Genomic DNA, 12,469 nt, shown 5'->3' on the forward strand with positions numbered 1-12,469 from the left:
GAACCCCCTAGCCCTCATGACAGCAGCAGCGGGAGACAAGCCCGACTGCCGGAAAGCTGCTCTTCAGTAGCTACTGGGAAGGATGAACCAGGCACCACCCCTGTACCCACACACAGCCAGCACAGGATCCAGCAACTGTCATCCATGGGGTGATTGGAGAGGTGCCCACAAGCACACCGATATCACAGCAGCAAGTGCCCTTCCACTAGCGGCCATCTTGGGCTGTGCCCTCACAATGAAGGCAGGGCAGCCACAGGGTCCTACCTTCCTACTGGGACAGCCCCCCAGCTCCTGTGGGGGAGGAGAAGTGGTGCTGCCTTCCGCAAAACCAGTTCCTCTCTCCCTCCAAGTCACAGCTTCCCAGGCCAGAATGGAGCACTGTGATCACCTGGTCTGACCCTCTGCATACCACAGGCCGTAGAACTTCACCTCAAAAATTCCTACAGCGGCTGTTTGATGAAGAATCCACTACAACCCTTGGTAAATTGTTCCAATGGTTCATTACTCTCACTGCTAAAAGTTTGCACCATTTTTCCCCACTCTGAAGGTGTCTAGCTTCAACATCCAGCCATTGGATCGTGTTAGACCTTTCTCTGCTAGATGGACGAGCCCATTTTTAAAAATACTTGTTCCCTGTGTCAATAGTTTTAGACTGTGATCCACTCACCCCTTAACCCTCTCTTTGTTAAGCCAAATAGACTCAAAGAGCTCAGTCTATCACTATACGGCAGGTTTTCTAACCCTTTAATCATTCTCATGGCTCTTCTCTGAGCCCTCTCCAATTCATCAACATCATTCTTGAATTGTGGGCCTCAGAACTGGACACAGTAGTCCAGCAACAGTCGCACCACCTCCTCCTACTCGAGATTCCTCTGTTTTATGCATCCTAGGATCTCATTAGCCCTTTGGCCATGGCGTCACACCGGGAGCTCACGTTCAGCGGATTAGCCACCACGACCCCCAAATCTTTTTCAGAGTCACTGCTTCCCAGGAGCAGTCAAGAGATTCAGCTCCACCCCAAAGACAGGAGAAGGCTGATATAGGGAGCGACAGATTGCTGAGTCGGCTCTTATTTCTGTTCCTCTCCCTGGGGTACTACCACCCTGACAGGGAGGAGAAGCCAGTGGCTGCCATGCCTGAAGTGGAGAGATCAGGGGCCCACATGGCTAGTTCACACATGTAGCAACACCAACTGGTGCTCCCCATGCTCCCTGCAAGCACATCTCCCAGTGGATGTGGCTCTTTTGGAGTGGATTTGCCTGTCCTTTCAGGGAGGGGTCCCTACTGTATATCAGGGGGAACTGGTGCCTTTCTGCCACTTGGCTATATAGAACTAGTAATGGCAAGCCCCCTACAGGCAGTGTTAATGTTAAATTGCCAAAGTTGAAGGGCAGATGAAAACCCGCAGGTGTCAGAGCAAGGTTTATTCCTGGACGCCTACATCCCATCCTGCTCTGCACAAGTCCTATTAAAAGAAAGAATTGAGCCACACTGAGCTGTGACTGACCCATTTCTCTCCTTTGCCACCTCAAAGTACAGGTTCCAAAAACAGGAACACCTCAAACTCGCCTCAGTTACTGTGTAGTTCGGATGCAGCAAGTGTCGGATGGTCACATTCAGTGTGCCTCTAGGTGGGGGCAGCGCTGGTGCGGTCCCAACCGCTGGTTCTAGAGCAACATAACAAACTTTAAAAAAGTATTAAAACAGACTGTTTATTACAGCATATGATGTGTTATTAATTTACACAATGATATATAAAAACAGCCGTTTGTGATGTACAGTAACTTGACAGTGACAGGAATATTAAAACTATTGATATTCATGCACATGACATGCATAAGTTTTTAAAAAGCGCTTTTACACAATATACTGAAGAGTTACTGAGCCTTTCCCAGCTGGTCCAATGGTTTCTTCTGGAGAGCAATGTATCATTCTGGCAGGAGTCCCACAAATACATGGGATGCACATTGGGGTCATCCATAGCAGAGTGCCTTTTGGAGAAGGCAACTCAAGAGGGAGATTAAGTGAGAGCCCTTTCTATTATTTGAATTACCATAGCACCTAGGAGCCCTAGTTGTAGACCTGGGCCCCATTGTGCTAGGCACTGTACAAACACAGGTGGAGGGGGAGGAGGTTGCAAGAAAAAGAAAGGTTTACAAGAGGAAATCCAGCCAGACAAAAGGTGGAACATAGTCAACATGCAGGAACAAGAGAGAAAAAAAATTAAGGGATGAGAACAAACATTAGGATCCTCCACTTATGACTTTAAGCTGTTGATCTCCTGGTATTACAAGACCCAGAGTTGGAAAGAATAGGCAAGGAAGATCCATTCTTGGGAACATTATTATTTTTCAAAGCCTTCTGATACTATGCACTTGAAGCTGTCACCACTGAAATGGCAGGTTTTTTAAAAACGAGTATAATGTTTTTTATTTCCATGAAAAGGCACTAGTATCCACCCAAGATTTGAAGCCGTGTCATAATTTACCTTAAGTTTTAAATATTTGTATTAAAAAAAAAAATCTATGAAACTATTTACACAAAAGCACCTCATTTCTTTAATTAGAAGCAGACGCGTTCCACGCGGACAAGTCATTTCATTAGACAGTCGTCATCAATTTGAGAGAGCCAGATCGGAAACGAAGGATTTTCTTCTTGAGGTTATGCGAGGCTTTAATTTTGACAAAGGCCTTTGCTGCATTTTCGTGCAGCTCTGGAGCGGCCACCGTTTGGATAGGAAGAGTCTGGACAAACTGAGACCAAATAAGCCCCCCACTTTCATCAGAGTCACTAGTAGTCGTGCTCTCCCCAACGAACTCCACTTCACTCAAGCTGGACTCGCTGTCTCCAAAGCAGTTTGTCGTGTAGTTACTCTGCTCATCTTCACTGGTGTCCACTACGGTGGAGTGGAACAGGGATTCGCATTCTGCTGAATACTCAGAGTCACTAGCAATGTAAGCGTAGGGGCTGACGTACGGAAGGGGAACTTGTGAATACACCCCTATGGCTTCTCTCCTGTTTCTTCTTGCCCTTCTCAAGGCTTCCTCATAGGAAATCTCTGCTGAGGACTTCCACCGGCGATAATCTCCTCGCTTGTGTTTAGGTTTGGCCACAACTACTTCTCTGCTATGTCCGTGAGATTTGATCACAGTTTTATGGAGGCCAGTCTGCCTGCTTGGGAGGCTTGGCTCCAGCTGTGAATTGCTGCTTTTCTTCCCTCTCACACAGGGCTTTTTAAGTTTCTTATTTGTATCCAAGTCATCAGGGAAACGACACTTTTTGCCAATTGGCTTGGTTTTCTCCCGCATGGTGGGCGCGTTGCTTTCCAGCAGGCTGGCCAGGTGGGACCTGTGTTTCAGAGTAGAGCTCTTCAGAATTTTGACACTTTTGGTGCCTTTGTGAAGCTTAAGGCTTTGCTGTTGAGCTGGTATGTACTGAGCACTCACCAGCAAGCCTTCATCCAGGCTCTGAGAGGAAGAGCCCTCACTCTTGAAATCCAACGTGGGTCTCTCCTCCAGAGGAGGCGAAGTGGGGTGAGCTGCTTGCAAGCGGTTTTTTAGCAGTAGCTTTTTGGGTGGGTGGGTCACTTTATTCTCCTGCTGCAGTGCTGTATGCCTACCAGGACTTTCTGTAGGAGACTTAGCAAAGAGTTGGCCATTTTCCTTTGGGATATCCCCTGTTGTAGCTACAGGACACCAGTTTAGTTCTTGAGATGCTGGTTTGACGGTCCTTGACAGATGTTTGCTTTGAAGTTCATTGACAGCGCTTGGTGGGTAGGCTGCAGCCGGAGGCACCTTCCTGCTTTCCAGCTGCTCCCCATTAGATTCTTTTGACCGCTGATTTAATGGCGAGAAGGTGCCATTATCCAAAGCGGTTGTTCCACTGGAATGCAAACATGCTTGTTTGGAATTCTTCAGGTTCACAATGTTAGGATGTGAAACAGCCGCAGTCTGTCTAACACACATGCTCCCATGTCTCAAAATGCCTTTTGTGGGGTCAGCATTCAGACTTGTTCTCGGTTTGTTAGTCCTCACAGAATGCGTCTTTTTCTGAACAAGGCTCAAGATGTAACCCTCTAGTTTTTTGTTGGCTGAAGGACAGGGTACAGACCATGAGCTCTGCAGGAGAAAGGAATTGCTTGTTTTTACTGAGTCTAGTTCAGCTCCAGTGCAAACATCATTAACATTGCAACCACGTCTCTCTTCTTCTCTCAGGGGATTACCGGTCACAGGAAGAAGAAACATTGGACTCTGCACGGCTACTGCATGTAGGGGACTGGGGTAACGGTACACGTCATTCCCATTTTTAGATACTAAGTCACACTGATACTTTGGATGTACATCTGCAACCACATCAAGGGAATTGGAGTGCGTTGTGGAGAGCGAACGACAGACAGCACCTGATGCTGGGTCCTCGTGCTGACTTTCTTTATTGTAATCCATCCAGCCTACGAGATCTGAAATGCATTTGAAAAGAGTTTAAAGATGCTGCCATTGTGTAGTTCCGCTTTTAGTCTTTTCAAAGATATTTTTGAAGACTTTGGCCTGGTCTACACCCACACTGCTTTAACTAGGGCAATATAGTTGAAACTCTACAATCCACCATAGTGTGGATTCAGTTATACTGGTTTGAAGATGCTTATTCTCAGGTCTACACTATAATGTTTTGTTGGTAGAGTAACAAGGTGGGTGAGGTAATGTCTTTTATTGGACAAACTTCTCTTGGTGAGAGAGAGACCAGCTTTCGAGCTTAGCTATGTCAGTCAGGGTGTGGAAAAAAACAAATTCCCCTTGCGACATAAGTATGCTGGCAAAGCCCGCTGTGTAGATGCAGCTATGCTGACAGAAGAGTGATCCAATAAAAGACATTACCTCATTCACCTTGTCTCTCTAATATCCTGGGAGTGACATGGCTACAACACTACGGCAGACAGATTGGCTCACGTCACTGAGGGAGATGGTGTTACTATACATGCAGAAAAACTTCTGTTGGCATATGCTGTGTCCCCACTAGGAGGTTCTGCTGGTACAGCTATACTGATATAGCTAGAGCAGCACAGTCTATGGCTATGTCTGCACCACCACGGTAAGTCAACCTATGCTGCGCAACTCCAGCTACGTGAATAACGTAGCTGGAGTCGATGTACCTTCGGTCAAGTTACAGCAGAGTCTACACCGCAGGGGGTCGATGGGAGAAAAATCTCCCGTCGACTTACCTTACTCTTCTCGTCGGGGGTAGAGTACAGGGATCGGAGAGCAATCTGCAGTCGATTTCGCAGGTCTTTACTAGACCCACTAAATCGACCACTGGTGGATCAATCTCAGAGCGTTGATCTCAGCTGTAGTGTAGACCTGCCCTATGTAGTGTAGTGTAGCCTAGCCCTTATAGTCCCATACAGAAAGGGGAATAAGCTATACTGGTATAAGGCGCCCTTATACCAGCAAAACTGAATCCACACTAGGGATTGTAACAGTGTAATTATATCAGTTTAAAAAAAAAAAAAAAGAAATCCACACCTCTAAGCAACATAGTTATACTTGTACAAAATCTGCCTTAAAGAGCCTTCCACTTTGTACCAGAGGCCTCTAGAATTCTAGAATTGACTTTTACAGCATCCACATGGACTGTCAGATGCAGAACTGTAGAAAGCCCGAGGATGTGTGTGTTACAAGATATATTGCACTGCTAAACCCACAACTAACCAAGAGGGAACAAACAAATTACACCAGTAAAATTGTTAACAGTTGGCTGAAGGGCAATATTAACTATCCTTTTCTTTAGGAACTTTAGGCTGATCACTGACTTCCATCGTTTTTACTTAGAACTGCTTTTATAGGGCTTCAGAATTTTCAAATTCTGTTCAGGAAAAGATGATCAAGAGTCAAAGAACACTCATAAGAGAATCTTCTTGGGAGGGGAGGGGAAGGGGATGTCAAAGACAAAGAATCTTTTGACTGAAGCCCAGGAGTGGGAGTTCAGAGACACGGGGTTCTATTCCCAGCCCTGCAAGAGACGTCCTCGGGGGCTAGATACTTAGGTCAAAATGTTCCGATCTGAATGCCTTACTAAGGCCATATTTAGGCACCTAAGTAAGAGGGCTGATTTTATCAAACATGCTTAACCCCCGCAGTTCCCATAGATTTCAGTGGGACTATATAGGAGAGGAAGTGCTGCTCGGAGAGCAAGAATGGGTCTATCAGGAGCGTAAGAGAAGAACAGCTGACTTACTGTAGGTCATATCACAGTATTTCTTAAATTCTCTGTTACAGTCTAATATTCACAGCAAATTGTCAAGAGGACATCACTGAAACATGCCACTGTGGGAAGTGGGCTAGACTGCCATAATCTGTTGAAGAGTTTCATATTTCCATTCTGTATAATGAAAACCAGCAATGTAATCTGCTGTAGATCTTTGTGCAGGATTGTTTTTAAAACATGCTTGATAATGAAGACCTATAGATTGGTGATAGGGAAATTTAAATTACATCAAGCAGGCCAGAGGGTAATTTGAAAGCTCTCAACATCTCAGAATTGCTACAAAGTCACATTTCTAGGACAGACAAACTTGAATGATTATGCTCTGGATTCCTAAATACAAAAGTTCACTCATAGGCATAGTTTGACTTCTATATTTGGGGGACGGGGATGGGGGATGACAACAGCTCCAGTCAGGCTTAGGGGGCCTTGCAAGGGGGGTGGGGATCTAAGCCTGCTCAAGGCTTGCATTGGGGGCGGAGCGGCTGCAGAATGGAAGTTCTGAACACCAAGCAATACATGACTGCTTGTAAGCATCCTCCAGGATCCAAACTGAAACAAGGTCCTATTCAACCCCTCTTTCCAGACCTATACAACAAATAAGAGGATTCTTGCAACAGAAATCTTGTAGTAACCAGCCCCAATATATAACCAAGACACACATACACACACACACACTGAGATTTACATCTTTAGACTAGAGTAACTGGAAATTCAAACATCCATCTTTCCCTTACCAAAGACAGAGAAACCTTTTCCATTATTCATAATGGCCATTTGTCCATGTGACATAAACCCAGCACACACTTCATCACAATTGTCCATGCGCTGAAGACAGCGGTTAGAGCTGGGAAACTATTAGTCGCTTGCTTTCATAGGCACAAATATGCGCTACCCATAAATTAATTTGGTTCAGGTGGGTTTTTTTACTTTGGTAAAAATTGTTTTTTAAAAGGAAGTGATAGGAAGTTATACAATGAATTTGCTTATGTGTATATGTACCACTGCTCTTTACTGGGCAGAAGATATCAGAGCTGATCACGGGTTTATAAGTGCTCACAATTCACACCAATGACTGAAAAAGTGGCAGGAAAAATCTATACCCCATGCCACACATATGCGACAAATACATCAGTCAGAGTCTTTCTGGATTATTTTATATTAACACGTAGTTTAGCAAATGAAAAAAGGAAGAGTTAATAGGACCCTGCTAGCTCCAATGCAGCATTTCTACTGATAAGCCAAAGCCACTCGCTGGAGTATGGTGTATTATACCGGCTTTTACTGTACCTGCAGATTTTGGGCGTCCATCGGAGATATTCAAAGATGTCTCCAAAGGGCTGCAAAAACAGGTGCTGGAATGGCAACTGGATAAACACTCACTGAAGACTGAGTTAGAGGAATTGGAAAGTGATCCAGAGGCCCCATCACTCAGCTCATAAAATCCTACAAAAATAAAAACTTCGGTTTATTTTGGTTCTGTTTATTATGCAAAAAATTCCCCTACCCCACCCCTAGAAAAGCAGTTGAGTTTCTGTGTATTTTGGCTCACTGGATCTCAGACAATTTATACCATTTCATTCAATCATCCAGATTAGTTGTACTATACAGTAATACTATAATACTGGGACAATTTCTGTTTATTGAAAATAAGGCAGTGGGATGTCACAGTCTTTGTAATATTAATATCTCAAACAACTTTTAAAAGCCCACTTGAAACCAAAACACTACAGATTGTGCTAAGAAAAATCTGGCTGTACTTGCCTTCAAAGCTCATTTAACAGGGTATTAGGTCTCTTGACAACCATTCTACCAGTATTACTTGGCTACGAGACTGTCTACAAGTCTCCTTAGCCACTGTTGCTGCTTCCTTCCTGTACTTTTTCTTGCAACCCAATTCCCATAAATAAAAGAAATGAAGCGTTCTGAAAAAGCTTCATCTATGGCATTATTTTTTAAAGAAAGAAACCCCACTTTCTGAAAAATCAGACACACGATTTTGCAGCATGTTCTCAATAGTCCTGAAATTTTCCTCTGAATATACTGTATGAAGTCAGTAATGTTTCCAGTGGCAGCTGAATTTTTCTTGGTCCCACTGTAACATCACTGATGGCCACACTGTGGACCTTTATCATTCTCCGCTGTTACATTGCTGAAGGTTCTTCCGTTTTATAACCGGGTTATAACCAATTGCTGGGTGGATCCATTTTGCAGCATATGGGGCTTACCTGAACTTGGGCGACTGTCTGTCTCAAGGTGCTCATCTGTAGTCTTTTCTACATCCAGTCTTAGATCACTTATCTGTTTGTCTAGTTCTTGCAGCTGATTTAATAGACCAGCATCTCGCCTTCTCAAACAGTTCTGGAAAACAAGAAAAGCAACATGTCACCTTTGTTGTCCAGAAACAAATGGGCCACAAGTATCAGCTGAAGAATAGCTTGTAAATTCCATGTCAGTTCTTTTAAAGGGGGGGCGGGGGGGACACCACAGAAATCTTGCCTGGAAGTTCAGGATAAAAATTCAGCTGAACTAGAATGCAGACATTTAATTCCAATCGCTCTCATTCTGTTGCACATTATAATCTTATATTCTTAAAGCATAAGGCAAGATTACAGGAACCAGGATCTGGGTCCTTTCATTAATTTGACAACACAATAAGTAGGAAAAGTAATCCCTTCTCTTTCCCCATTACAATTGTATTACATTATTGTAATAAGACTGTTTAAGCTATTTATGAAGGTAATTTTGATGATATACAATGGGCAATAAAGAATGATTTTGCAAGAAGCTCATTAACCCAAGGTCAGTGTAATCAGTTTCTCTACATATACTACAACCGTATCTATCCATCGTCCGTCCAGTTGCGACAGTTTTTATACACACGGGCACATACACTTTTGCATTGCACCCAGCAGTATTCTGATAGGTTTCTGAGTGTAGATGCTCATAAAGGGCCCAATCCCAAAACCATTAGGTCAAGGGGAGCCTTTCCATTGGATTCAATGGGTGTTGGATCAGGCCCAAGACTGAAAGGCTAATAGCATGAGCTAGACCAGTGGAATTCAACCTGTGGCCCAATCAGCACACAGTTGCAGCCGATGTGACATCCTCAGGGCCATACAGGTAGTATATATATATATATATTCTGTGGCTGCGGCCCACATAACACAGAGAGCTGCAGAGGTGGCCCACAACGGTAAATAGGTTGAGAACCACTGAGCTAGACGGACTAGCACAACGCACTACTGCTTGGGAAGGGCAAGCACATTATTTTTCCACTTCTAACATGAGCCAGGATTTGGATCCAACCCAGATCTGCAGAGGTGACAGGTTTAGAGCAGGAACTCATTGCGCCACCTACTGACCCAGCCCCCCTCTAAAGAAGGATTGGGAATAGTGCATCTGGTTCAAATTTGGAATGTCAAGTGCACAAATTAAAGTGTTACCACAGACCCCCAATTCCGAGTAATAATTCCTGTTACTTTACTGTGGTCATTTGGCAGCTAATAATTCCTGAACAGTCACATCGCCTTTTTAGAAGGAAGCAACCCTACTATACACATTTACTGAACCAAACGGTTTTTAAAAAACAAAAACAAAAACAAAAAAAACAACCCTGCAGAAGCAATCAAGATTTGCAAGTGAACATCAAAAATCCAACCTCTCCCTTGGTCAGAGCCAATATGCACAAATGCTGAGCCAGGCCCCTGGCACAAAGAATACCATGCACAGCTGTGAGTTATTTTCACTGAAAAATGATCCACCGGTTCATGTCTAGCTCTCTCTTCCCCCCACAAGCTACAAAGCGCATTTTCAACAAAAGCATCCCTATTTTAAAGGGCCTGATCCTGAAAACTGCACAGCACTCACTACTCCCACTAAAATCTCAGGGTAGCCTCTGGGCCCAATGCAACTCTTAGTCAAGTCAGCAGAGGCACGCCCATTGACTTCGGCAGCTGTGGAGTAGGCAGTACAAGAGCACCATAGGCTGCATCAGGGGCTTTTTAAAAGGAGTGAATATATCTCTTTTGTAGCAAACCAAGGATAAACTCCTTCTCACCTCACGCCTATCAGTTGCTCTGTTGAACAATGATCAGGATTTAATACTAAAACGCCAGCACCGTATAGTGAATACATTTTTCTGGCTCTTTCATAGCTAGTTACTAGTTCTGATAGAAATTCAATAGAAGAAATGCTTTCTGCTTCACAGTCCTGAGTCTTCCCTACCCGCTCGCTTTTTTTGCTTTACAGAGCGCAGGACATGAACGGATTTGCAGAAATTAGCTCGCTTATTCCACCAAGCACAGCCCCCTAAATCAAGAGGTGCCTTCTCGTTTTGCTTCAGGGATTCTTGCCCCGTTAGGCAAAGCGCTTTCACTGAGCCTCACATTTCAAATGAAGAGCCGGACCAGGTGCAATGGGGACAAGGTGAGGACAGCTCAGGGGACGGCACCGGATTAGGAAGGCTCTTCATGGTAAAAAAAAAAAAAAAAAAAAAAAACCAAACTCATTTGAAGCCGGGTAATTAATCGAGCTGTGAGCAGCCCGGGCTGCTTTTGTGAGCCGTGGGGATGAGCACCGGGAGTCTGGAGGTCTCCTGCCCGTGTGCCTTCCAGACACACAACCGGCAACGACCACTTCAGATGAGGTTCCGCGGAGCTCGCCGGCTTCGCTGGCACCCATAGGAGCCCGCAGAGCCCCCCGAGAGGGAGGAGGAAGGGCTGGGGGGATCAGACACACACGGAGGTGTCATTCTCCCCCAAGGCGCGTCTGTCCGTTACAGAGGGTCACCGATCGGGGCAATAAGGAGGAGACGGGAAAGATCAGACTGCACCAGGCACCCGGACTCTCGCGCCCTGGGAGTGCGCCCCCCAGCCCGGGACCCTCGCCGGTGCGCCCCCCGGTGCTCCCCCTGTACCCCCCAGCTCGGGACCCTCGCGGTGCGCCCCCCTGGTACTTCCCCGCCTCCTGCGCCCCCCTGGTGCTCCCCCGCCCCCCGCGCCCCCCAGCCCGGGACCGTCGCCGGTGCGCCCCCCTGGTGCTCCCCCGCCCCCCAGCCCGGGACCGTCGCCGGTGCGCCCCCCTGGTGCTCCCCCGCCCCCCAGCCGGGGACCCTCGCCGGTGCGCCCCCCTGGTGCTCCCCCGCCCCCCAGCCGGGGACCCTCGCCGGTGCGCCCCCCTGGTGCTCCCCCGCCCCCCAGCCGGGGACCCTCGCCGGTGCGCCCCCCTGGTGCTCCCGCGCCCCCCAGCCGGGGACCCTCGCCGGTGCGCCCCCCAGCCCGGCTCACCAGCTGCTTCCTCAGCAGGAGGATGTTCTCCTCCAGGAACTTCTCCTCCAGGCTGCGCTGGGCGTCCCCTTCCCCGGGCGGCTCCCCGCGGGCCCCGGCGGCGCTGGGGGCGGCCCCCGGCGGGTGGCTCAGCAGCAGGCTCTTCACCAGCAGCTCCTGCCGCTGGCGCAGGTAGTCCAGCTCGCCCAGCCCGGCCAGCGTGGCCTCCAGCCGCTCCCGGGTGCGCTGCCGCTCCGCCTCCGCCTCGCCCTTCTCCCTCCAGCGCCCATCGGGCTCCCGGGGCGCCGCCGCCTGCGGCTGCCCCGGCTCCGGCTCCTTGGCCGCGGCGGCGGCGGCCGCCGGGCTCGGCTTCATCCCCGGGGCGCGGGCGCCTGCCTCAGCGCATGGGGAGCGCCCGGGGGGTGCCCGGGGCTCCGAGCGGCCACTGCCGGGGGAGGGCGGCTGCGGCCCCGCGAGGTTCCCAGCCGCCGGGACGCGGCGCAGCAGGGCGAGCCGGAGCGCGGCGCTGCTCCTGCCAGCGCCGCCGCTGCACTGGGCCAGGGGCGCCCAGCCCGCTCCTCCCGCCCCACTGCCACCGCCCCAGCTCCCTCCCTCCGCCCGCCCGGCTGGCTCAGCCCCGCAGCAGCATCCCCGGCTCCTGACGCTCGGCGGCGGCGGCGCCTCCCCTCGCTCGCTCGCCCACCCCCGGGGTCTCTCCCCTCCCCCTTTCCGCGCTCTCCCTCCGCTTTTAGCTGCTCCCTGCCGCCGCCGCCTCTTCCTCCCTTCCCCTTCCCTCTTGCTCGCTGGCTTTCGGCCTGCGCTGCCCCCTCCTCGCCCCTCACACACACAAGCTCGGGCGACTCGAGCCCCTGTTCAAGCCTCCCCCGCACACACACTGTAGCCACCCCCCCTTGGGCAGGCTCGGTGCTGCCTTCCATTGTTAGGTG

General features: G+C 48.6%; 1 protein-coding gene across 1 annotated transcript; it reads right to left on the reverse strand.

Moving 5' to 3' along the window:
* Positions 1-1,903: 1,903 nt before the first annotated feature.
* DACT1 (dishevelled binding antagonist of beta catenin 1) lies at positions 1,904-11,897 on the reverse strand. Its single transcript, XM_077820590.1, has 4 exons — positions 11,544-11,897; positions 8,484-8,616; positions 7,546-7,701; positions 1,904-4,456 (listed from the first exon to the last, which is right to left on the reverse strand). The coding sequence occupies exons 1-4, from the start codon at positions 11,895-11,897 to the stop codon at positions 2,601-2,603; spliced, it is 2,499 nt and encodes an 832-aa protein (XP_077676716.1). The 3' UTR covers positions 1,904-2,600.
* Between the last annotated feature and the right edge of the window lie 572 nt (positions 11,898-12,469).

The sequence above is a fragment of the Eretmochelys imbricata genome, chromosome 6 (assembly GCF_965152235.1).
Source record: "Eretmochelys imbricata isolate rEreImb1 chromosome 6, rEreImb1.hap1, whole genome shotgun sequence".
In the NCBI taxonomy this organism is placed as follows: Eukaryota; Metazoa; Chordata; order Testudines; family Cheloniidae; genus Eretmochelys; species Eretmochelys imbricata.